Consider the following 27190-nt stretch of genomic DNA (forward strand, 5'->3'; position numbering starts at 1 on the left):
ACAAAATGATCCCATTATTGATGAAGGAAATCCCCAGCTCTGGGTCAGCAGCACGCTGTGCTCACGGATCACTCCACTAACGGTGAAATCAGACCTTGGTTCCTCAGGCAAGTCACCTGTCAAACCAGCAAGCACTGAATCCCTGAAATCCTGCAGTCAGGACGCTTTAAGGGCTGGATTTTCGAAAGGGTATTTTATGGCACTTGCACAACTCAAGTGCCTCATTCCCATCAGCTTCAGTGGAAAGTGGAAGACGCACGAGAGCACTGGGTGCTGACTGAATCTTGTCAGAGACACACGGCTACTAGCAAGGCAATAGAGAGACTGGTCAGAAGAGGTTTTAATATTTGGTTTTTAAATATTCCTGAGGAGAAGCTCGCGCCAGATGTTAATATGTAGACTGTAATACTTTAAATGCAAAGGTAAGATTTAGGAGGGGTTTTGTAAAGACACAGAACTATGCTACTCTTGTAGGGATGGAGTAAGTCAAGAAGCTTTTTGGTAACTTTCAGTAAAATCACAGAACATAAAAGTCTTAAAACTGACAGCAACCTGTCCCGTTGAATTTTGAAACAAAACAGTACAATTACTACTTAGAAGTGATTTTATACGTAATTAAGATCCAGCATTCCTAGACATCAAAAGCTTCCATTTGCAGATCTGTGTCTAACTAATGACAAACCTTATTTTCCACACTCGTAACATGCCTTAACCACAACCCGCACACAAATGGTGACAAGCGGAGCTCCATTTAAAAATGTCAAGTGACACAGCAGCAAAAGCACAGCTGTGAGTCTGTCAGATCAAAAGCAGCTGGTTCTTAATTAAACAGACAAAAAGATTAGATTTCCAGGGAACCTACAGTTAATTGGTTAACCAGTAAGTGATTAATCTAGGATAACTAAATTAGTCAGATTTAGATGAAATACAAACAAGTGTTCACAGGAGCTGTAAAACACATTCCCTAACCCAAGTGACATGAACAGACTATTAATGTTGCACAGCTGAGGATGCGTAAGTGATGCCAACACTAACACTGCGTGAGACACTCCAGTGTGCTCAGAGAATTTCATTTATAAAAGCATCTATCTTCGTAAAAGTGCCGCATTCTGCAACTTTTATAATTTTAAACCACATTTATAAACCTTTAATACGGCAATCTGTTCACTTCGAACAAACAAACAAAAAAAGCCTTATTATCAGTAATAGTCATTTTAGTAAACTTCAAAACTCAAAATTACTTTAAAAGGTGCTCAGGAGGCTTGATTCTTTTTTTAAATAAAAATAACATTTACTAGTATTCTGATGGTTCTCTAACATTTTATATCTAGCACATGCAAATGTTTTTTTCTAGCAATTCAGTATCAAGTAAGGTGAATGCTTTTGAAGCAAAAGGTTTTTCTACGGTATAAATGCTTTAGCACTAAAAATTTTGAATGCTCAGGGAGTAACAAACAGAATTATTAAACTATTACTATCCTGACACTTGCTGTCAGGCACAAAACCCTGCAGGGAAAAATCCTCAAATTACAAAGAGAGCTTTTGGCCCTGCAAATTACAAGTTTCAAGAAAATTTTATTCTTTTTACACCCTAGAGAAATCCCACGTTGAATTTCTTCCATGTAGAAAGCAATTTTACACCATTTCAAGCTTAGTAACTTGTTTAGCAATCTATCTTGTCTACCAATCCACCTGAATTTAAACTCACATTAATCAGATACTGAGCATACTGATACTTAGTCTGCAGAGAAATTTTAGAAATACCACATTGAACAGTTGAATACACAAATGACGTGCAAGAAATCATTATCAGGTGGAATTGGGGAAACTCATCTGCTGCAGAGATATTAAAACTAAAGCAAATCAATAGCCGAAGAAAGAAATTGGACAAGTTCCTATAACCTGAAGCTCCTGCTGTCAAATTTAGTGGTGATTCAACTCTACAACTGCACCCACCTCAGTGCAATCTACGTAGACCGGCTACAAGCACAACGGTCTCTTCCCAAAACTACAAAGATCCAAAAACCCAAAGACTTGAGAGAACAGAGTCGGCTTTTCTAACATTCCTCCAGTTCCACGGAGAAGGGAACGACACCTCCACTTCGATTTCCTATGCCTCTACACAGATGGTAAAAAGGGATCCTGGCCATGGAGCAAGGAAATATGAAGATGAAATGTGCTTCTATCACACAGAAAGCTTCCCCAAACGAGGCAGAAAGCTCCGAATCAACAAGTTTCTAGAGGCTGACATAGCAAAACGAAACATCACAATCACACCGTACCTCTGTCCCTGATCCAGATCCCAGTGAATCTAGTTTCCTTTTCTTTCTGGGACCGATCGCAGCTAACGCAGTCAGGTTGGCATCCCTCTGTCTCATCTGCGCTAGCTCTTGTTGCTGCATCTGCATTTGCCAGGAGAAGTACAATTAATTATTTTTCTCTTGTATTCCCAAAATAAAACTTCACCTTAAGGTGAATGCTTACCTCCTTGGCTTTCTGTTTCAACCTAAGCTGCTCTGGATCTTCTTGTCGAGATCGAGACTATGTTGATAAAGGATGAACACGGAACGGTTGGAGAAAAAGAAAGAAGAATTAATTCAGTTACAAAAGCAATTAAAGATTATAAGGTTTTTTTACACAGCATATGAAAGTAGTTCTTCAGTAGGAAGTGAAGAATACCTACCACTCCCAGAGAGGGCAACAGGGAAAATAATTTTTAGAAATTAAAAGATATTTTCCATTTCTTAATTTCAGGTACCTCGTCTTGAAAAGACACACCCTTTTTCAACTTCGTTAAAAATAACACAGGAATTTATGCCTTAAACAATGTCATTACAAGACACAAATTACACAAGATCTGTGAAACACACTTTGCGTATCAAAAAAGGGATCAGACCTGCGCTTTTCGGAAGATCCCTCCCATTGCTGGGTAGTTACACGCTTACTAAGAACATCTTTCTGCTACTCCTACACATGGACTTAACAAACTGCAGCTGCCTGACCAACAGCCCATTTACGTCAGCCTTGCCCATGTCGCTTAAGCACCTACTTGTACATATCCCAGACTCATTTAGCTTGGAAAAGACCTTGAAGAGCATCGAGCCCAACTGTTCACCCAGCAATGCCAGGGTCACCGCTAAACCATGTCCCTAAGGGCCACATCTACAGGGCTTTCAGATCCCTTCAGGGATGGGGACTCCACCGCTCCCCCGGGCAGCCTGTTCCAGCACTTGACAACCCCTTTGGTGAAGATATTTTTCCTAATGTCTAATTTAAACCTCCCCTGGCACAACTGGAGGCTGTTTCCTCCTGTCCTATCGCCTGTTACTTCGGAGATCAACATCCACCTATCCCTGCTCTCACTATACTCAAACAAATCCCAATTGTTGATAATCCCATGCCCTTTTTAGATCGCTAACAAAAAATATTTTAATTCAATGTTCGAGTACCCTTAAAATATCCAGCTTTTCCTAACAATTAACCTATGTCTTCTCTTTTGCACTGTAGGCACAGCAGACGCAGGGAATTTATGAATATGCAAAACAGTCACAACAACTTAAGTCTCACCCCAGTCTTTTCTCTCCTGAACTAAACAGATTTACCCTCTAATCTTATTTCATAGGTCACATTTTCTAGAACTTTCAACCACTTTCCTCATGAAGTCTTCTTGGTGGAGGGCTCAAAAACTGCACAGAGTACTCCAGGTCAGGGGTAAAAGAAACCAATTGAAATGAAGGTGTTGGTTCACAACTTACGTAAAATTTGGATTTTGACATTATCATCTTGTACCAGATCACAAACCCAACAGAAACCTTAGGTTTTGTGAATTATTTCTAGAGCGCTCCTGTCTAGTTAGTCATAGTCAGCCTCTATTAGGGTCATCAAGTAAAACTACAAAGTCTAATTCTTACATTTGTGCTTACATCAGCTGCTTCCTATTTATTGTATTTCTCCAACTTGTACAATCTGAATTCTGTTTCTAGTCTCCAAAATACCCGCAACCTCCCTATTCCACTTAAGAGTACCACCAAGCTACAAAATTAATCTTTTTCACAATGCAAGTACAAACACTAAGTTTTAAGGCCTTTGTTAATTTGGGAACATGCAATGAGACCGCCAAAATCAGTCTCGCATGCTTTAGCATGAAAAGCAGAACAGAGCTCTAGCTAAAGAACATCTCCATCAAGCTCCACCTTTGAAGATGAGTCTTCCCCTTCATTGCAAGCACTTTAGAATGAAAAGAAACGGTGGTTTTGACGCAAAAAATGACACTTTGCAAATGTATGTGAAATCCAAGCACTTGCCTTTGCTGCACGCATTAAAATTTCCCTTTCTTGTTCATCTTTACGTTGCTTTTCTATTTGATCAAGTTGTTCAAAGAACTTGAGCTGTGCCCGAACGTCACTTGTTTGTTCGTATCTTTCATCATCCTGAAAACAGGCAAACATGTTTCTCATTACATTTCTTAAAAACAAAGCTGTTAGCTTGTACTGCAGAAGAACATATACATTTAAAGCTCAAACGCTCACTTTGTCCTTTTCAAACAAATAGCAAGTGCATATTTACACCAGTCAAACCAGCTAGAATTCTTAAAAGCATTTTGTTCTATTCCATGAATCATCAGATTTTGCCTTCTAAAGTAATATCATCACAGCCTTAACCTCACAACCGTAGTTCACAGAGCTGCACGGAGTTTTTTTTGACGGTGTAGGCATTTGCATCTATTAAGAACACGCGTCTGTCAGGCAGCAGTCTCTGGAGAATCCAAAGCAGTGCTTCTGTCTGCCTATTGGATTGCACAATCACTCAGACTCTAAATATTTGACATAATAAAGGGGAGGACACAGTTTCTCTGCATTTGTTCTAAAAACATTTTGGACAAGCAAGCTCAAGAGTTCTAGTCACCCGTGTATATCAATATCTTAATGCAAGATGAAACAAAAAGGATAAACAACCTAACTTCCAACATGATAGCCTACTGAACTTGTGCATTTCGGCCATTTTACTTGTGAAATTAAACACAGTTACCTTGTAAGAAATATTCCTTTGTTGAGCAGTCTCCGATAATTTTTCCACGAGGTTTTGTAGCCTTTGTTGTGTAGCATGTGATACGTAGCTAACTACATCAGGATGTATTTCTGTTATTCCGTGTTTTTTACCTACGATCAGGACACAAGTCAGTTGTACAAAATTATCCTACACTACAGCTAAACATGTGGCTAATCTCAGTCACGAAAATTTAAATGTTCTTTGCAAAACAAGGCCTTCAGTATTTCTCAGACTAGCATTAAACAGGAAGTGGCACACATTTGAAACTTTACATTAGCTTAACAAAACTTCCAATCTATTAATAAATGCTGTATATTACAGTATAACAAATAACTGAGGAATGCTTTTTCTGCCACCATCAATTCCATGCTAGTACATAAGTACGATAAAAGCATTTGGGTTTTCTTTTTAAAACACAAATGTCATTATTTTTGTTACATCTTACCATTTTATACAGTCAGAATTTTAACCAATGTCCAAAAACTTTCATGTTAAAATTTTAGAAAGCAACTCTATAGGTTTGCTGTCCCTTAACCCTATTCTACTTCTGTAAGCTGAGTGACTGTGCACGCGCATCACAATATACAAAAGGTGACTACTCCAGCCACTTTAAACTATCCAAACCAATTCCTACGGAAAATGCTTTCAGTTAAACTAGTGACCTTTGTTTTTATTCAAGTTCAAGAAAAATCAACATACCTATTTCTAATATCCTTCTTTGTAAAGGTGCCGGGAAAAGGAAGGTTTCGTCTTTACAGGACCTTGTTAATGTGCCCACTAGCTCAGAATTTGTCGCCAATATTCGAGCACTTTCCTCTGACAGGTTGACTCCAGCCATTGATGCAACATCATTAATGTCATCATCATCCCTTAAGAAAGGAAAACTCATTATACTCATAACATTTTGTGCTTATGTGAGCCCACTGCTGTAACACTACAGCTGCATATAATGAATTCCACAGTAAACCTGAATATTTCATTTCATTTTCGCGTTTTACTTACTTTTATTACATGATAAAATAAAACTAAGATAATTTGACTTCAAAGAGCACTAAGTATTTTTGCAGTTTCATACGTCTTGTTTTATCAAGATCCTTTCTTATTATGTAATTGTTGAATACCTTGAGAAATAGGAGACCAGACACCCCACTACCACATAACAACAATAAACTGCACTCAGTAAGAGAGGCTGTACACCAAATAACCCAAGCAGAGTTGGGAGGAAGGAATGAGTTCTGTTTGCTTGCCCAGGCTGGAATTTTTTGTCAGGTTTGATATTTATCCTTAATGCCATGCTAACTGCAGAAATCGGTCCGGCACACGGATGTCCACCGCTGTTTGTTCAAGTAGCAAACTCGCCCACCGAAAATCCACCTCTAGTTCTTGTGAGTTTGCCCAGCCCGACGAAGCAGCCCTGCAGCAGCCAGAAAGGTTCCCACCGAGTTGAGCAGGGTGCTCAGGCGGCACAAGCACAAATAAGCACGTGGTTCCTCACCTAAAAGAGCCTCCCCCAGGTTCCTTCAGTTTATTCTTCTGAGCAGCAGCTACTTGTGTCGAAACAGTGGCAATAGCTTTGTTTCCAGGTAATACTGCGGGTTTTACCACCGGTACTACAAGGAGAAAGACAAGATTTGTAGTCACCAAATCCTGCATCAGAGTTCAGAGGTACAAGCCAGTCACAGGCAGTCACGGCAACAGGTCTGGCGCAAAGACTTTGCCTCCACAGCAACTGTCAGAATCCACCCCTCTAAAACCGGCACCTTCCCACACAACTCCAGCATCCAAACAATTTCTTTTGCTGGAAGTGCTGCCCCGACACACGTGTACCCCCAGACACTGCGGCACTACGCACTGAGTACAACAGCCGTCGTACGGCCACGGGGCACTGGGGAACTGGCATTCACAAACGAGACTTAGTTAATGTTCTCAAACACAGCACACACCGAGTATCTCGACCTCGTACCTGGCTGAAGCTGGTTCAGTTGAATTTGAGGAGTAGTGAGCATGATACGACTGTGTGGTTGCCGCAACGCTACCATCGGTGTCTGTGTCAATGTTACCTGTGGGGGCCTTATCAATGTCCCTGCTTTTTGAGGCTGTTGGATAACCTGCAAAGGAAAGGAAAAAAACCAAACTGTAAATATTCTGAGAAATAACTAGGACTAAGAATCAGGCGAGAAGAACAAATCCTAGCAATCGATTTGTGAGTTGTGATCTTAACACATTGATCTAGAATCAGCCCATTTTAAGGTATTTAAAAGTTTCTTTAGATAAATTACACATTACAGGAAAACTAATATTTCACTTTGTGATACTGAAAAGAAATCATTAATCAAACATCTATAATCACCAAGGTCCAGTTAAAAATTCCTGCGCGTGGATTCTACATTAGAGATTCAGAGGCAAAGTGGATCTGCCAGAACAAACTCTAGAACTAAAAATAACAGAGACACGATAAAGATAATCCAGTTGGTTCTAAATACGCTGTTTTCATTCAGAATCAGCATAAGCTACAGCCATGTAGCTTTGTACTGTAGCATTGTCAGGTTAGATCAAGTCTCAGGAAATTGTTGCCACGCTGCTTCTGAACATGAACTCCTGACAGCGGGGTCACAGCGCGATGCTGCAGTCACAGCCACTTACCCGAACCCATCTTCTGACCTCTCAGAAACCTACTTGCAAACTACTGTAAAGAAATCTAACAACTCTGCCTATTCTGCAAACTCCGTTTCTGTAACACTGCGAATCTTTCTTCTCCTACTTTTGTTACTATTTCATATAATTAAGTTAAAGGCCAAACTATTTTCTTGTAAATGTAGCACTAATTAGTGTTCAGTTTTGATGCCTTCTCTAGGTTCCTAAGTTCCTTCTACAACACCTAGGTTATAAAGTCAGTTGAGATCAATATAATCAGTAGTTTTTCTCTCAAGGTAAGTGAGAAAAAATTGTGGAGTAATAAAAAGAGATATCTCCTTTGAATTTTATACGGAAATTTCTGGACAGAGCAGCTCAGATGAATGCCAAACGCTCTAAAGGGGATGCTGAAGTAACAAAAAACCCCTAGCAATTTAACTATATATATTAATTAATACACATCCTAGAAGAAGCTCAAACTCAGACACTGCTTTGCTGTGAGAAGAGTTAAAAAGAAAGTGTTGCATATTATGCTGTTCTTATTTGGTTTGTGTCTAGGCCTAGCTCATCTTTTGGGGTCATCTGTTGTTAGACTTAGGAGGTGAGAAATGAAGGATCCTCCAGAACACTGTCTCCATCGCTACATATCCATGAGAGAGCAATCTGCCAGTATTTCAGGCTAAAATAGGAAATAATGTAGTACTTTAATGAAGAATGGAGTTTAAACTACACTTTAGTTTTTCTTAGTAGCCAGTTCCTCTAAAGAGCTCAAAAATCTCTGAAGAAGCTGAACTACCAATTCAAGAAGAAAAGTCACTGCATTATCAAAAAAACCCTGTGCCACAACAGATGATGCACTTCAGCTTACGTACCAGTGGTGCAGACTGTCCTTGTTTACTAACACCAACCTGTGCAGGTTGAGTTAGGCTGATGACAGGTTGTTGGAGAGTACTTGTTACAGTCGCAGTCGCCTTCCCTGCTGTGCGCTGAACGGAGGAGCTTATAAGCACGGCCGCAGACGGAATCGTCGCTATCGTTGCTTGCGTTGTTGGCTGCTGCTGTTGACTTTGCTGAATAAACGCTGCAGAGTCCGGTGTTAACTGTCTCAAGGCAGGTAAACTCCTCTAAAAAGATGAAAGGAAAGAATTCGCTTGAGTATTTTAACCCTGGGTTGCACAAAGAAACATTTATTGTAAAAAGCACTACATTTCATTTCAGTCCGGTGGATCAGGCTGCACGCACCTCAGGAATCACGACAGGGACGTGCGCAGAAATACCGTACGGTAGTACGGTATTTAAAGTTAGACAGAGTTAGACATTTGAAGTTGGACAGAGTGACACAAGTTTCGTTGTGGAAGACTGGATATCGTGGGCATCCACGTTATGGAACCCCGGTAGGTATTTATCAACCCAAGCCCGTGCTGTCTTCCTCAACTGAGTTATCACACATATACAAGCTGTGACATGTGATGGCTTACAGGGCATACTGGAACACCAGTGGAGATTTCAGAACAGCTCCAGTGTTTTACCAGATTCTTACGGTGATAGTTTTTGTCCTTGCGAACAGCTCAAGGTTGAACAAGCATTTAAGAACCCAGAAATGTCACCACACACCCACAACTACACCCCTAAATCAGGCATCAGTCAAGCAGAGTTACACTCTTGCCATACAGCGCTGTTGTATTTTCTCTGATTTTCAGATGGCAAATGTTTCAAAATAAGCATTGTTCTGAGATGTGTTCAATGACTAGAAAGTTTATGACAAATGGGATTTATTACATTTTTCTGTTTATCCATACAAACAGTTACAGAGCACAGGCAAAAGAATATGAGTTTGTCCAGAAGGTACAGTTTCCCGCATCATTCAATCCTTGCTTTCTTTCCAAGACTACAAAGAGGATAATAAATGAATTCATGGGTTTGGTGCTATGGAAAGAAACTGCTTATAAGTCATAGAAAGAAAACCTTTCAGATTTCTCTGAAGAGCTACAACGTGACACTCTTGTAGAAATTATGTTATTGCCAATAAATCCTACAAACTCTTGGAACCAAAAGGCAGAACTATTTTTTAAGGGAGCAAAAACCTAACCAGAGACAATTAAAAATTTCCATTTACACCATTCTGGAATTCCATTTATACTGGTAAAAGATGTGCTTGTGTTCATTGCTGGTGATACATAAGCACAGAAATATATAAGGACCAGTGCACGCAAGTTACCTTCAGGAAAGGCACAAGGTAAGGTTGAGGTGAAGAATTAAGTTCTCTGTACAGCCTGCTGGTAAAGTCTTCTGCTTCAATTTTCCCATCCTTCAAAACAGAAAATCCAAATGAACAAACCTCTAGAAATTAACTTGTGCAGATGTTCAATGGAAAATGTAAAACTAAGCAATTTTTTGAAAATAAGTGGGTTTATCATCTCACACTATTTTTAGTTACCGATAGCTTTATGGTAATAACTAACTTTACCACAAATTCCAACTAATAAGACCTATAGTCTCATCTTTTTCTTCTTCCCATCTTTCGGTCAATTTGAAGAAGCATCTTCAGTTCTCACCACTACAGGAACGGCCTATGTGGAGATCAAAGGGCCAGGTGGAACCTACAAGAATACGTCACCACGACCTGGATCAGTCGGTCACCCACCGCTCAGCACAGCCGAGCAGTCCCACCTGTGGTGTTTTCTTTTCCAAAAGTACTGCATTTCAAATAACTAAAACCGTGTCCACCATAAGCTCAAAAAGAAAGATGTCTCTCACAAAACTAAAAGCGTATCCCTCACAGGAAGACACACTTCCAGTTTTGGTCTTGGGACAATCTCTGGTTGTCACACAACAACACCTGGAACAAACACTTGTACCTTACAGGTTGCCAACAACCAGGCTGCTAGTACTTGTCTTATAAACACTAAGTATGTGAAGCTTTTACATTAGCTTCAGATAATAATAATCCACCTGGAACGAACATTTGTACCTTACAGGTTGCCAACAACCAGGCTACTAGTACTTGTCTTATAAACACTAAGTATGTCAAGCTTTTACATTAGCTTCAGATAATAATAATTTCTTTTTTTTGGTAAAAGCTTGTGATTTCCTACATTCAGCTATTACACTAGCTGTAGTGTCTTCCCTCGAGTACATAATTCATCTTTTTACTCATTGTTTTATCAATTAAAGAAATTAGAATTTTTAAAAGTCACCATTTACTCTACTTGCCTTGTCATGCATGAATATGAGCACTAATGTCTTGTTTACAAGCCTAAAGTAAAATTTATGCATATATTCTAATTCAGAAGAAATGTTTCAGTGTGATTTCTCTCAGATTATAAAATCTCTTTCATTTTACCAGATACTGTTTTTACAGCTTTCAGTAAACTTTTCTTACCAGCAGGTTCTGTACCAACTCTTTCACGTTAGCTGCAGTCTCTGTAGACTGTTTTCCAGATGATGCCAGTTTTATTAATGTGGACAGAAAGTTTTTGCATTTCTTCACATTTTCCATAGTTTCCTGTTATGGAGGGAGGAGGGGTAGAAAGGAAACAGTCAGAGAATTGCAGATAAATTCTTTTTAACACATGATCTGACCATATACTTTGAGAAGTAAAGTCTCGAGTACGTCACTGCACAATATTATTTATAGATTTGTTTCCCTCACCACTTAAGACATGCTCAGACAGACATTATGACTTTGCCTCATATCTACATTATGCATTGTACATTTTTGTTAACAAAATTTAATAAATTATGATTCTTAATGAAGTTAGGAAACAAAATGTTTTAAGAATGGCACACTGTATATGTGAAACACACGTTTTAGCAGGACAACTAATGGCAAAGCTCCTCCTTTCCACTGCATAGCACAGGGCACAGATTCTTCCTGTTTTGCCATCTGAGAAACATGCATCTTGAGTGAATCAGGGCCAAGTTCTTAGTCCTTCCCATACCAGTTCTACTCTGCAGTGCAGAACTTCACTTACCTATAAGATACACCTAGTATGTTTTCTAAAAGGAGTGTGTTAAAACGGTTACAGAAACTAAAACTAATACTTGGACAGCTGTCAAAATTCAAGTCACCTGCGATCCCTCCTGGACAATTATATGGCTCTACTCAAAGTTTATCTTGTCACAGAATCGCCTAGATTGGAAAAGACCTTTAAGTTCATCGAGTCCAACCATGAACTACCGCTGACAAGACCTCGAATGACAGTTCACAGAACTCCTGCACGTTTACTACTCCCCACTCTGATCTGTGTGTGTGTGTCTATATATACGTACGTACACACACCAGTGTGAGAGTGAACAAAATGACTCTACATGCACTCAGCATCTTACTGTAGCAATCGTGGAGGTTGCCGTCGTTCCTTGTACTGTCCTCTGAGGAGTTCCAGTTTGTACAGCTGTTGCTGTCCCCAACGTAGTTGTCTGTGCAGTACCACCCAGAACAATCTGAGGCTGCAGAGAACACAAACATAAGATTATTTGGCTTGGTAACTACTAAAAACCTGCTTTCCTGAGCCATCAGACAAGCTGAGCCACAGGACAGCAGAGCATCTTTGACAGCTGCCATAAAAAGCAGCTATGACCTGCTGCAGTGGCAAGAGAGAGCCACCAGATGGCACGAACACTACACAGTCAAGCCCAACATCCCAAAAGTTAATTAAGGATCACAGATTTTCGATTACTGTATAAAACGGCAAAGTAATACCATAAACATACCCTCAGACACTGTGGTTTCAAAACAACTAAAATGAGTGCTGCATTTCTGTGAATATAATAGCTTTTTTTTGCCCTTTCCCTTAAACACCACTTCCAATGGAAGAATTTCTGAAGAGGCACGTTGGCCACAAAACTCATGTCTTACCTAGGTTTTTTCATGAGCAACTGGATAAAACATTCTGCTGGTTTTGCGGACAAGTTGGTAATTCAAAGCAGGAACACCACGTTTTCAGAATCAACGTTGTAAATGACAATTTTATACGTACACAGTTCATTCACGGACTTCCAACACAGACCAATTCCTAATGACAACCCAACCAGGGACAGTAATTCTTACTGAGCTACAGCTACCTCTCAGAATTCTAAAAGAAATCATTCCTAAACTTGTTTTTTTAAACATGCACAAGAAAAGAGACTCCAGAGCTGTCAAAGCTAACTTTCATCGGTATTCTGGGAGACAGAAAAGGAAACAAGGATTTAATTTGTCTCATTTTTCAAAATCAGGATAAATGAAGTCCATGGTATGCTCATTACAGCAAAAAAAAAAATGTAGATGGAGTGATTTTTTTTTTGTCTGGTATAACAGCAATGCAAATGAAGGAGACTCAGTTAGGTAAATTAACTCTTAGATCTGGGAAGATCACTGGCATAAGCAAAGGCTCTCTGAGGAGAAAAAGGTTAACTGGATGCATAGCAAAACCTGCATGTTTTAAATTAAAACTCTCTAATCCTGTCTACTCAAAGGATGAAGAAAGCACAATGAAACAGATTAGGCGACAGCAATCATATTGTATCACTGTTGCCTGGAAGCCATGTGGAGAATTTTGCACTTTTGCACTGTGAATTAAACTCACGCCACCACCCCTCAAAAAAAAAAAAAAATTACAGGAAAGTATCTCATTAATACAGGGCAGGCTGTTAGAAGAGAGCCCACATACCACTACTTATCTCGGAGTTATCAGAATCTCCCTAAGCACAAAGACCAAAGCACAGACCTGTGTAAGAGAGAACAAGCTCGTAGAAGGGAAGGCTGCCAGCACGGTGCAATTTTTCATAATTGTAAATTTTGCTGCAGAACTCCAAGAACTGCAGGTCCATCACAGGAATAGCATTGCAGCTCAGATCCAAAGGGAATCTGTCACTTTCTTGAGGCAGAAAGTATAAAGGTGTTTTATTTTAGTCAGTTCTGTGACTACACCAACTAGTAACAGGATACCTTTCAGTATATATGCGTGTAAGTGTCATGTGGAATAATGATAAACAATACACATAAACACGAAATATACAGGAAATTGAGATCTCCAAGTTTTTCAAAAAGGATAACCCAGAAGATATTTCTTCTACACACTCAGCAATTTCTTCTGTTTCTGGCAGGGTTTCAGCTACTCTGAACAACTGAAGTCTCTCATGTACACATCCCATTTTTGACAGACTCACTTGCACAACAGGAGGACGCTGTAGCGTTGTTGTGGGTTGCACTGTTGTTTGAGCCTGAGACACTTGCTTGATAATAGTAGTTGGTGTCACCTGTCGTGCAATAATAGGCGTTCCTGGAGCCTGGGGAAGAGAGGGAAAAAACCAAACCACGTTAGTTCTTATATTCAAATACAATCTACTTTACCTAGTGTTTTGTTTCTGGACTGTTGCCTTTATTACAGATACAAATAAGCCACCTGGACCACTATAAAACTGTGAGAAGGCTTTTTAGTCTTAACACAACTGTGATGATCTCAGTATACATATACACATGCTCACTTTTTTTGTTTTACAAAGAGTAATGATTTTTTCAGGGGGAAAGATATCTACAAGTTAACCATACACATCCTTGAATGGCCTTCTTTCCATCAAACAATTTTAAACTTCATGCCATTCAGCTGGGCAAAAATATTTCCAGTGAGTAACAGCCCAACTTTGACAGAATTAGGACCAAAACGCAATCCCTACACCATGTGGCAAAGCCTCTGTAGCATCGGTTTCATCAATGGTTTATTCAAATCACTAACATCATAATCTTACTTTCTGGTGTATTCTTCACAGGAAAAAAAAAATCTTACAGCTTTTAACCCCACAAATTACAGAACTAACCTGCACGGTCGATATCTGCACTGGAGGAGCATTAGTAGGTGTAGCAGGACGAGGAGTCATGGTATTCTGAGGCTGAGACTGGGCATGTGCCTGTGCTTGCATCTGCGCCAAGGCCTGCTGGGGGATCACCAGCAACTGCCCATTCTCACTGCGCACAAGGACCATGCCTGGGAAAAAAGAAATTGGTCAAGAAACGTACATTCTTTTCAAATATCACAGAACTTTTTTCTTTTTCTTGTTTTTATCCACGTTGGACACATCGGGAATTCAAGTGCTATACAAGGGCCGCATGGCTAACAAAAGTTGTTTGGAATAAAAGCAAAACACCCAGCTGCATCACCACACTTTGTACAGAATAGCTTAATTACAGGAATACTTTTTCTCCATCAAAATGCTCAGTATGGTGTGCATCAGAACGCAGAATGAGTTGTATTCACCCCAACCAAAAAATTCCATGTGATTAGAGGTTAAAATTAGCAACCATGTAAAAACTCTGCTGCCCTTTACTAAGGAATTTCTTTTATGAAATACTGTAAATAAAAGTCTTGCAATTTTCCTGTTAATTTTTCTTTAAGCTGGGGGGATCTAATCAAACATAGGCTTCACCATCAACAGGAACACAATTGTCTCAGTTCTAAATTAATTTCCCATAACCAACACAGTAATGAAAGTGGCTATAAAATCATAATCTTTCTCGTGTGCATCTGCAGCAGACTGCGTTGTGCCACGTTACACCCCAAAAGAAGAATAAAATGGAGATGGAAATGAGGCAGTCACTCCCTGCTCAGTCACTCAGATCAACAGACTTAACCCCAGCGGGCAGCTATAGGGAACCAGATTGAACAGGCAGATTTTTCAGATGATTGTCTCTCTTCCTTGAAAGCCCAAACAGGACCTGGACCACGTGAGCTGCTTTCCAAGAGCTCCCTCATTCAGCGTGCCTCAGTTCCCCAGAGCTTCAGGACCTCACCAGCTCCGAAAAAGCCACCCAAGGAAACACCCTGGGCACTCAGGATTGGTGAGCCCTTCTGAGAGCGACTAGAGGAGCAAACTTCACCATGAAAACCAAGAGGCACTCCTGAAATCACGAAAGTTTTCCTCAAGTGGTGTTCAGTGAATAAAAAGCCTGTATGTGTTCCCCAACAATATCTGGAGATCTGGTCTCTGCCATCTCAGAGCGTAACCGCTTCAAAGGAATCGAGCTTTTATTCGCTTTTCTGTTCAGATAAAGAGCTGAAATGTTTACAGACAACACCTTAAGCAGTTTCCTTGGACCGTTCGAAAACTAGTGTTAAACTGCAAAAACCCACATACTGACTTCTAAAAAAGGAGTTCAAAAGAAAACCAGATTATATTAGTTGATTTGCTCCTAATTTTTCCTTACATTCTCTACATTGACTCTCTTTTCATGAAGCAGAGCCACAGAGATGTTAAACTAGTTTACATCAAAAACGTGATTTTCCATTGCAACTTATTTAGAAGTGTTAAGGCAGGGGCACAATGTGCTACGGATAAGAGTCGCATCTAGAAAAAAATATTCTCAAACTGTTTTTCTGGAAAGGAGGAGCAGGAAAAGCTTATTTATAACCTTGCAGACCATAGAGGTAAATACTCTTCGTTTCCCTGTCAAGCCCAAAAAACCTTTTCAAAGCCATCCTCACAAGTAAGGTCTTTTCTCCTGTAACTTATGTAGCAAGAAGCATTTTCATTAAAATAGCAAAGCCATACATCACCAGCAGAGCTCACAAGAAATGTAAAAGCCTCAACACTGAACAGAGAGCTTGATCCGTTGGAACCATCAATACTTTCTCATCATCACCCTCATGCTACAGGGAGGAGGCTACTGACAAGAAAAAAAAAAACTGAAAAATTCTATATTTTAAAGACTGTAAATGGATCTGCTACTACATCAAGCACATTACTGTGCAAACTGAATTTGGCATCCTCTTCCAATATGCAAACATAAAATCTCGGGAAATGAACTCATGTTGCCCATTTTTGTCATCCCTCGTAATAATCAGCTGAAGAAGCTAAACACTGAATCAGTGGAAATCTTCAATATTATTATAACTGAAAACATCAGTACAGTGGAAGTCTGATTAGAGGAGCTATTTTCAAGCCAACACCAAATACTACGGCTTGTTCCCCACCATTCACTTCCCAGCGATTGGAAAGGCTCAATACGACCACGCACGCTCCGTGCTTCAGAAACCCTTAAAGGTCGCACAATTATGCTGACATCCCGTCAGAAACTTCCTTCTCAAAATTCACCATTTGGGGAGTTCTAGGATATTCTAAGGCTAACGTGCCATCCAAAGTCTTTAAAGACTTTTCTTTTTTTTTTTTTTCTCCTTCCAGAAGCAAGGTAAGAGATACTACAGCTTGGAGTCTGGGGAGGAAGGGTTGGTTGTTTTTTTAAATTTCCCTCTCAGTGGAAAAGTGACTGAGGTCACAACCACCCCTTGGGACACACCAGTCCTGTCAACTCATTACTTTGCTCCCCAAAACATAAGTAAGAGAGAAAAGAAGGGAGAGAACCACAAACTGAAGGTTGACTACCCCTGAGTAAGCACAATGTCTGAACAATGAAATATTCTCCCCGAGCTACACGCAAAATCAGAACATGCCTCCACATTAACAGAGCACAACTGCTCAAACAGACAGCTGAAAAGCATATTAATGGGAGCTTTAGAAAACATATCAGAAAGTTCAATTTTTGGCAGCAGACAGACAAAATAATCATTTGTAATTCAAACCCTGACTCTTAAGGCCTAGATTTCTAACTACAGGGGGTTAGAAGTCATAATAAAAAAAAAAGTAATTCATACGAAGCTACATTCAGATCTGTCCCTATTTAAATATTACTTGATACTACACCCCTATTTGATCCGTGGCAATTGCAGTTTATACCCTTAACGTGTCTTTAAGTTAGGGTCTACTATTGATAAATTGCTGTGCACACTTAAGGAGCGTTACACAGACATAAAGGTAATTACAAACATCAGGGGAGTCTTGCATAAACTTTAATCGTGGTATAATGATCCAAGACATTTTACCTGCTTGAACTTATTTCTTGTTAGTATAGGGGTAATTTCAGAAAAAGTGTAAAAATTCAGATGGCAATGAAGTTCCCTACTGAAATTCCTGTGCAGAAACACACCGGTACCAGAGCACGCAGGCGAGTAATTCCTGACGGAACACTTAGCACCTCTCCAAACTCACTGAGTGCTTTAAAAAGACAGACAGAGCTGCTCTCAGCTTCTCTTCCCCCAGCCCAGCTACAGATGCTTTTCCAACCCAATTAGCTAAAATATATATATATAAACCCAAAAAAACCCCCACCTTACTAACTACACCTAAGCTGGCATTAAGTGGATTTTCAGTGAAGTTCAGAAAGCTCATTGGGGCTAACTTGATTAAGAATTAAAAAGGCAGTCCCATTTATTTCCCGCTTCTAAACAAAGTCACCGTAGGGCTATAAAGCCCCTTCTCCCCACACATACACCCACCACCCCTCAATTGACTCAGTGGTTACAAAGTAAAAAAGGAGGGGCCCACACGTGTAGAAAAAAACCCTCTACATTTCTTTCTCTTACATTCCAAAACTTTTATTTTAAATATTCTAATACTAATTTAAATATCTAAATACAGACAAGTATAACCTCAAACTCCAGTGCATATGGGTGCAAACACTACATGAATCAGATCGAAAATGACCACCACATACTAGAAGACAGACAGATTGTACCAAGATTGTATCTCGGTTCTCTAATTAAATTCAGCAACATATTTAAAGTAAGGATGAAAAATATCTTTCTGTTTCAAGTGTGCTATCCAGATTTATGTTCCACAAATGGATGAATTGTTATTTGAGACTAAACAGCTAATAAAGATCACGGGAAATGTTCAATTAGAGCAAAACGACAATAAAACTTGGCCATTTTAAGTATCTCTGCCTTCTTTTTCCTAGAAAGTCTGATCACGTGTACATTAAAATGATATTCACTATTAAAAATGCAAACATTCAAGCATTCTTTCCAAGTCTCTCATTAAAAAAGTAATTAATATTAAAATTAATTACCATTTTTGTTAGAAGTTAGACGCTTAAGAGAATCCTGAAAGGGGCTCCTATTTTAGCTTGAATTAAACAATCCATCACGGCTCCAAATGAAGGATTAACAAAATTGCCTTGGATTGCTCCTCACGCCAGCAAGACTTGCGGTCCTGACTCGTGCCGCGGCCACCTCCCGCCTTCTGGCTGGGGAGCCCTTCCCACATCCCTCCTGCCTGCCAGAGCGTCGGGATGGAAACGGTCGCTCCTCTCGGATGCAGCTGCACGATTCCACACCTTTGTCTCTCGCTACTTGTACTTCCATTTGCTAATGGCACTGCCATTCACAAAGTATCTTTTTTATTTGGGATTGTTTGGGGTTTTTTTTAATTAATAAAACTTGTAAAATCACGCATTGGAATAAAAAGTAAAGAGCTCTGGCCATATGATGTCAAAAACCACAAACCAGGCATTTATTCTGATGCCCTCCTCCTTTGAAATGTGCCTTGGCTTTGCAAAGACTAAAGACAAAATTATCAGAATAATAAAGAAATAAGAAAATTTACTTTGTAGCCTTTGCAGACTACTCCAATTATCTGGGTAACTCACATTTTAACAGCATTTCTTTTTCTGATGCAGACACTGAGCAGAAGAACAGAGGGTTCAAGTTTATGAATTTTGTTCCTTACCCACAATGTAGCTCCCGGTCTAACCCAGACCAATTCAGAGCCATTACCAAGGAACCTAGATTTCTAGTAAGTTGGGGTTTTTAAGTATCTGAGACTTGACATTAGAATTAATAGATATATATGATCGTGAAATTGTATGAAGAATACCTTTTTCTGGCCTCCTGAGAAATTATCTTTTTAAAGCAAAAAAAAGTAACAGAACTTTATTTCCAGAGGAAAAAAAACAGGGTCAGAGAGATCGATTAGGCATCAAAGAATCGCCTTCAATACACACACACTGATGCTCAGAAAGAACGTCCAAGTCTGAAAGAATAAATAGAGTACTGATGCTTCTGGTGTAGGAAATCAAAGCTCCTACCAACCTTTCTAGAAAAGCGGGTTATCAATCATAAAGTCCACCGACAACTGGCAAATCTTCAAATCCTAACTAGATTTGCCGGCAAAGTTCACTACGAGGTTATCTGAACATCGAAGCAGTTTGTGCCTTAAGCCCTCGAGCACATGCTCGTTTGTGGCAAGATGCTACAAACATCTGACATGACAAAAAAAAACCCTGACGGTAATCATAAGCGGGCTGTGCCGTATTAGCAGAAGAAAGCTTTATAATAGTATCCCTTTTGCATTGCCAGAAGATATTCTGTTGCAACAAAAAGGGAAAGCAAGTGTGCGGAGGGTTATGCAAGTTGATACTGTACACACCACAGAAACCATACGAAGCAAAGGGGATGAGTCAATGCTCTGCAGATTAGGCTACACAGAGACCCTGGAATAACAAAAACCTTTAAAAAAGGACAAAGTTTCTAAGATTTTTCGAATGGAGGAAAGCTAGAAAAATACTGCAGAGACAGCTGGAGAAAAGGATAGCTGCCTATACAAACTACAGGAAGAACTTCAAGCAGAAATGAGATGTAATAGGGTCCCTTACTGCAGAAAAGGAAAAGAGAACCTGGTACTGACATCAGTGCTGTCCAACAATCCCCCAATCCTGCTCTTACGATGACTGACCCACCTGGAAAAGTTCTCACTCTACAGGAACGCAATGCTAGCAAAAGAGGGAAGAACCTAACAAAGTCTGCTAGTTGACTTCAGCTCGGTGAAAATGTGCCTAATTAAGGGAATCCGACCTAATACAAGACAACATTTAGCACATTTAGAATTTTTTTACATATGTCAAAGAGCAGCATCTATAATAAACCAGCAGACATGTAGCACCACAAAGGACAATCTATACGCCAACTTACGAGACATAGTTATTACAAATCAAGATGAATAGCACAAAATTTTAAAGAACAACAGCTGTGGATGTTATTGAAAACACATTATTTTGCACCTGATGAGATGTGCACCACCCTATTCGATGCACTGTCAGAGCTAAGGTGCTTGGAACCTCAGGTGATCTCTGCTGAAAAAACTTTCACTTGAACTCTCTTGCCAAAATCTTTGACACCATCAGCGATCCAGGCTCTTGAGTTTCATGAATAAACGTAGTTGGTTTGGGACTTTTATAGAGGCACCTCAGCGCAGCAAGGAGAACCACAGCGCTTACGGAGAGGTCTGCACAGTGCAGGTATCGGCTCCTGCAAACCAGCTGGCTGAGAGTGAACCCACGACTTTCTGTGACTTCAGCCCACTCCAGAAGCGTTTGCGCTGCCCTGGCACGGGTGAGGAGTGCCTGTACAAACAGGAGTTAGATCCCTGCCGAGTTCCAAGTCTCCGGGCCATAAATGTGGCCGGCGGCCCCAGAGCTGTCCAGCACACGGGAGCAACCTGAGAGGCTCCCCGGCAGTCCCTCACGTCTCGTTTCAGAGTAAGGGGCACCCTAAAGCACCGTGGGCTGAGGCTTTGCGCACAGCTGTACCAAGGGCACACAGCGCACGCTACGCTCAACAGGTCTTAGAGGTGCCTGTTAAGGGTTCAGCATCCATCGTGCTTAAGGTGAGCTACACCTCAGCACGAAAAAAAAGAAAAGGACTGTTGGGGAACACATCTTAGAGGTGCCTGTTAAGGGTTCAGCATCCATGCCTTTTTTCAGCACGAAAAAAAAGAAAAGGACTGTTGGGCTTCAGAGCATCGCTGATACAAAACACTCGGAATCTCCCCTGACAGGCACTAAACACGACACCCTAGCGAGGAGCGGCAGGGCAGAGTTCTGACAGGAACTTAGTTACAGGAACACAAACGCACATCACTCACCCTTCTACTCACGTCACTCTGGAGTAAAGTTAAATTTTACCTTGATACAATGCCTAAATGTTTCAGTATTGCATTCATTTACTACAGCACTCCTCTTTATTTGCCTAGCATCACTCTCCCCACATGCCCAGTCTACACACACAGACCATAACTGAACAGTTATGGTCTGTGAAATACTAATTCTTGAACAGCTGATTAACACTTACTGCCAACATAGATGAAAGATACATTCTCAAACATCATCAGGAATCCTGACTGCAGTACACAGAAAATCATGTTTTGCACAGACCTAGTACACAAGAACACATTATGAAGAATATAGTTAAAGGAATATGTCATGCTGGAGTACCAAGAAGTCACCGTACTTAACAGTGATCTCATATGGAAAGAAATCCTACCTGCTCAGTTGAAAAGGTGCGTAAGATGTGTTCTGGGAAATGTGTCATTTTATATGGCAACAATTGACAAACACTTCAACAACAATGTGATTTGAAACTCTTTTAACTCTTCTGGAAAGCTGTATTTCCTTGAAAGTGTGTTAACAATCCTTTCTTGTCAAGCATAGAAAGCCAGAACGCCAGAGCGCTCTGTCAAACTGCAGCTCAATCATCGCATGGATCTGCTTTTAGCCCGACGTAGAAAGAACTGAGAAAAACACTATCAAGAACTAAATCAGTTATTTCAGTTACTGATCTCCAAGTGATCCAGATTTAGCTCCGCCATTAATTTTAATGTACTCAAACAAAAATGCAGTTATACCAAAATCGGATTTGGTTTTGAGAAAGGAAGACACAAAATCAAATGTCACTAACTCTTTTGATCTATTTTTCTAAATAGTAGATTTTAAAACTCAGCCTTCGCCTCTGGCAGTTTGTCCATACCAAGGCGTATCAACCCAAGTGCGGTTCAAGCACCTCACGAAATGCAAACAGGCAAGCTACTGCGCATTTACCAGAGCCCGCACACAAACACTTAAGGAGGAGCAACGCATTAAATCCACACCATCTTCCTTCAAGAAGCAATACCCTAAAACAACTAAGTACATGAAAATCATTTTAAAAATCCCCACATTTCTTTAATTTGACCCCACTGTGAATGCCCTACTCTAGGTATATGTGTCATTTCAGCAGTGAAAAAACCCTTTGCGACTCCACCTTTTCACCCAGAGCTGTGAAGACCCAATGTTAGACAGTTCTATCAACTGACAGCTTCAAGTACTTCTCTGCAGAAAGAGCCCGCGATTTTATACCTCTCACTGCCAATACAGAAGTTATTCTGCTTTGAGAACATGCCAAACACTGCGCCTGTGAGTTCAAATACAAACTACCAACGTGGACATGATATTACATGTCATTTGGCCGATAGCAACATTTATTAAATAGCACTGCTTCTTTGGTTAGCCTGAACACAAAAATAAAAGTATTCTCACACCTGCAAGCTTGCAGTCAGAAAGCTTTTAAACAAAACCAAGTCTCGTTTCAATTTTTACTAACCATCAAGTGCACAGTCCTGAGTAGTGACTAAGCTTAATGATGGGGTATGACTAACACTTATAAATAATTAGTGCCTTCTCTCCCCCTCCATCATGGAGGAGAGAAAACCAAATGATGCACTGGAAAAAAGGAAGAAGGAAAGCAAATAAGAGGTTGAAGTTCATGGCACAAACACTTGTCTCTTCTTCCAATCCACCCGTAAACATGACCGCACGTAAGTTTATTAAAAACCAACAGCTCCTCTTGGTTTTCTATAAACTTCTGCACAGCTTAGGCACTCTCAGCCTTCCTGCCCCAGATCCCTTCTTCTGACCTCCTTCACCGACCCCTCCGCAAACACTCTTCTGGGTCACCTCCGTTGATGTTTGTGTCCCAGGTGCTGCAATTCTTCAGAGGAACTCCTTGGAGTTGGTTCTTCTGACTCATGTGAGCACAACTGGTCCCACTCGCCACACCACCCCTCACGCTGAGCACACCTGATGTCACGGCATCCTGAGAGGCACCGAATCCAACCCTCCCGTACAGAAATACGTGATTAATAAACTGAAGGAAGGTGTGAAGGCAGCTTCCTACAGCCTTGCTGCCCCCTCAAATCATTCAGGGAAGACTAGACCATGGCAGCACACCCCACTGCTTGGCTCTTGGTTATACCCTGGTATCTAGAAGCAAACATTTTCCAACTGAACCCACGCTGGTTGTGTGCACGAAGTTTATCCAGCGCTTGCTTTGCTCTGTCTAATAGTACTGTCACGGCTTTTAACAGATCAACTACTCTTAGAAGCAAGTATTAATCAAATTATGGTAAGTTAGATCATTTTTACTTGAGAGACTTACTTGATTCAACACAAATGTTAGAGCAGTCAGGCCAGCCATGTAAAATATCAGCACGTGCTGCCAGGAGTTTTATGTCACTCATTGTCTAAGTACTGGTTACATGTTACTGAAAAAGTATTTTAGTAATACATTAAATAGGAAAAAAGCATCCAAATTAAATGGTACATGGCGGTCATAATTCACAGCTCAAAATTAGAAATGGAGTTCTACACTGTCAAGAAGTTACTCAATTTCTATCAAATCCCACAAAAAGAGCTTGGCAACTGCGTTGAACCTTGCACTAAATCCTGTACAAATACACAGTAAAAGGACTGTCCCCGAGTAAAAGGATTTAAAAGCTATTTACGCACTTTGCTGAGAATCAGCCTTTTATGTTCCAAGTGTAACTTTCTGATCACTGGTAATACAAGTACAGAAACTCATCTTTTTAAAGTGTTATTTCTAGCCTGACAACAGCTGCAGAGCCAAAGATTATCTATATTTGTACAATGCCTTAAGACAGCTCTGCTGAGGTGCTGAACCCTGCCTATACAGATCCCACTGCAGAAACAGGAGGCAGTTGTAGCAATTCTTCACAATTACCACCTCTTTCTTGATTATTGATAATCTACACCATTATATAATGATGGTAAGTAAGGTTTTGTTCTCACCAAAAATATTTTATACTTAAACTCCCTTTAGTTAAAAGGATAAATAAGGCCTCAAAAACAATTATTTCCATTTACAGTAAATACTACATTAAATACACAGAAAAAAAATTTACTCCAAGACAAGAGGCTTTGTGGTTAAAACTTGGCTCTCAGTTCCTTTAGACATCCATACCTCTAGAAGACAACCAGCATTTCTGAAAGGAAATTACCACAGAAGAGAACCAGGGTAAAAATTTCCAGATTAAGCTGAAATACTGCCCTAAAAGGTTAAACATATATACATCTATATACATCTATATATATACACACATATATATACATATATATATTTATATAAAGGCTGCAAAAACTGTATCCAGTCAAGAAAGGTTTTACAACTTTGAAGAAAGCCATACCAGTATAAATACACAACTTCTTGCATTTAGGCAAGACCTTAATTAGTTTAAAAACAATTCAAGTTAATGCATCAACAACTTGCAACAACACACACAAAAAAAACCAAAAAAAAACCAAAACAAAGCCTGTATACCCCCACAGCCACTGTGTCTGTAAAACACCCGTGTGCGATCTGTCAAAGGGACAGAGACGTACTGAGGCTTCAGCGCCAGAGAAGGGGAAACTTTGAGGGAAACGAAGGAAACTTCAGCAACGTTCACAGATCACACAACTACTCACACACAGGAATACCCCTGTGGCCACACACAGAAAAAGCCCTTTGTAATTTGGGAGCATCGCATACTCTCTCTCAAGTTTGGCCGTCCTTCACATACAGCTTTACAGCTTATAATACAACTAAAATAACTAAATACGACTAAAAATTCCTTTCTACCATTGTCTTAAGTTGTAAGAAATGCAATTTTTTCTTTTAATGCCACTACCTCTTGCAACCTTCTTTCACAAGCAATAATACGCCTAACAAAAAAATCTAAACTTGCAAACACGTACTGTCTTCCAACAGGCAAAAGCCTTCTTTTTAGCATCAAGCAATGGCATCAAATTCCCGGAGCAGATTCGAACAGATAAATGGCGTTACAAACATTCATAACGTTTCAACACAGAGAGCAGTCCTGACAAAAGCAGTTATTTTCACGGTAAAAAGTCGATGTCAACTCTTTCTGACAAAAACTGCACACAGTAACAAAAAAAACCATTTAACGTATTCTTAAGTAGCTTCTATGTCCAGTTCCTACTAAGCAGGATCTTAGTGTTTGATCACGCAGCTTTTCTGAGAGCAGAAAGCAAGCTTTCCACAAGCCACTCTCTTCTCTCTGCTAAAACCCACTTAGACTAATATCAGCACTTTCAACTGCATTCCTCATCTGCTTCATAAGTTATTTTTTTTAAGACTCTATTTACATATGATTTCCCAAAACAGAGAAGTCAAACAGGAGTACGTTTTCACACACCCAAACATTTCATTTGAAGAGAGCTTGCGATACCTGCTAATATGTGTCTTATCAGTGCCCCAACCTGTCACACGTTCCCCTCAGGTTGCTAACTTTGCTGCAGCACCCTGCGTTAGTGACTCAAATCCCGGGCAGCTTCCAAATTTGTGGTCCTCACACCAAGCCGCTGCATTTTAGAAGTAACCCGCATAGATTTCCAGAGATGGAAAACTTGTTTAGCTCCCTGAACATAGAAACAGCATGTAAATTGTACAGCAGCAGAGTGACAAACGGCTCGGAAGAAAGAAATCACTCGCTTCTGGTCGCTGACCGGCAAACTTGATTATAAGCCTAGTGATACGCAACAAACTCAGAAAGACTAGAATCTGAAGTGTAGATAAACTGATGAAACAGACCCATACACACTCTTCCAAAGACTGTTGAGAAAAACACTGTTTTCTGTGACAGAATTGAACAATAGGTAGTCAAAGTTAATAGCTTTCATAGCTTAACAGAATCACAATTATATTATTTAATAGGCACACTGGATTCCTCGGTTATGAAAGTTGCAATAAGAACAAACACAACTTCCAGCCTGGTGACATATGGCAGATCTGATGTGGCAGATTTCAAACAAAGCAAAATGTTCCTTTTGCTGATGCATGATTTGAACATAAAACCCACCCCTCACCCAGAAGAGTTCTGCAGAAGAAATCCACAGTTATCTTTCAGAAAAAGAGATACCACTTGACGTGCCAACTACAGGACTCCCAAGCTCCAACCTTGGCAAAATATCGATTCCCTCATGGCCTTGGGCAAGTCAGAACTTCTCTAACTTGCTCTTTCCCCCAGCTCTAAAGGAGAGTTCATACTACTTTATTTACCAACCACACAGGCATGCTGCAAGGTTTAAGTTTTGGAAAATGCTTTGCAAGTAAAACATACTATAAGTACTACAAGAGGCTCCTATTAACATTGTGCATTACAGACATTATTTTTAACAAAATAGAGCCATGCCAACACAGTTAACAGGCATAATATTGGCAGCACATGCAACACACAGGGAAACTATAATCAGGATATGTTCGAACTCGCTTGCTAGTCAGTGAGAAATAGAAACAACTACATTCCACTACTTCATAGTATTTCTTCCATTCCTTTCTATGTTTCTTGTCTTATAGAAGTTGGTGGATTTCCTCATCTATTTATATTCCTAGTTAATTCAGGCACTTTCAGGGTACATGTTTCAAGTACAAAGTAACCCAAAGAACACCAAATTCAGTATGAAAAAATAAAACAAATTGGTTTACAATTAAAAGTTTGTCGGATTCTTCTCCGCCTACCGCTTTTTTCTTTTGCCCAACAGCCTAGCAGCCCAACTCCTAGCTGAGGGAAACTGAACTACTCCTGCTGA

At 40.0% G+C, this 27190-nt stretch overlaps 1 protein-coding gene across 1 annotated transcript in view; it reads right to left on the reverse strand.

Annotated features, from left to right (window-relative positions):
* TAF4 (TAF4 RNA polymerase II, TATA box binding protein (TBP)-associated factor, 135kDa) overlaps positions 1–27190 on the reverse strand; it is a 35514-nt gene that overhangs the window by 2758 nt on the left and 5566 nt on the right. Inside the window, 13 exon segments of the mRNA XM_009875418.1 lie at positions 2283–2402; positions 2485–2541; positions 4305–4430; positions 5029–5159; positions 5749–5918; positions 6545–6659; positions 7013–7157; positions 8556–8807; positions 9902–9991; positions 11066–11188; positions 12013–12132; positions 13834–13953; positions 14482–14648. Of these exon segments, the coding sequence (XP_009873720.1) occupies positions 2283–2402; positions 2485–2541; positions 4305–4430; positions 5029–5159; positions 5749–5918; positions 6545–6659; positions 7013–7157; positions 8556–8807; positions 9902–9991; positions 11066–11188; positions 12013–12132; positions 13834–13953; positions 14482–14648 (1736 nt within the window).

Source organism: Apaloderma vittatum, unplaced genomic scaffold (assembly GCF_000703405.1).
Source record: "Apaloderma vittatum isolate BGI_N311 unplaced genomic scaffold, ASM70340v1 scaffold1378, whole genome shotgun sequence".
Lineage (NCBI taxonomy): Eukaryota > Metazoa > Chordata > Aves > Trogoniformes > Trogonidae > Apaloderma > Apaloderma vittatum.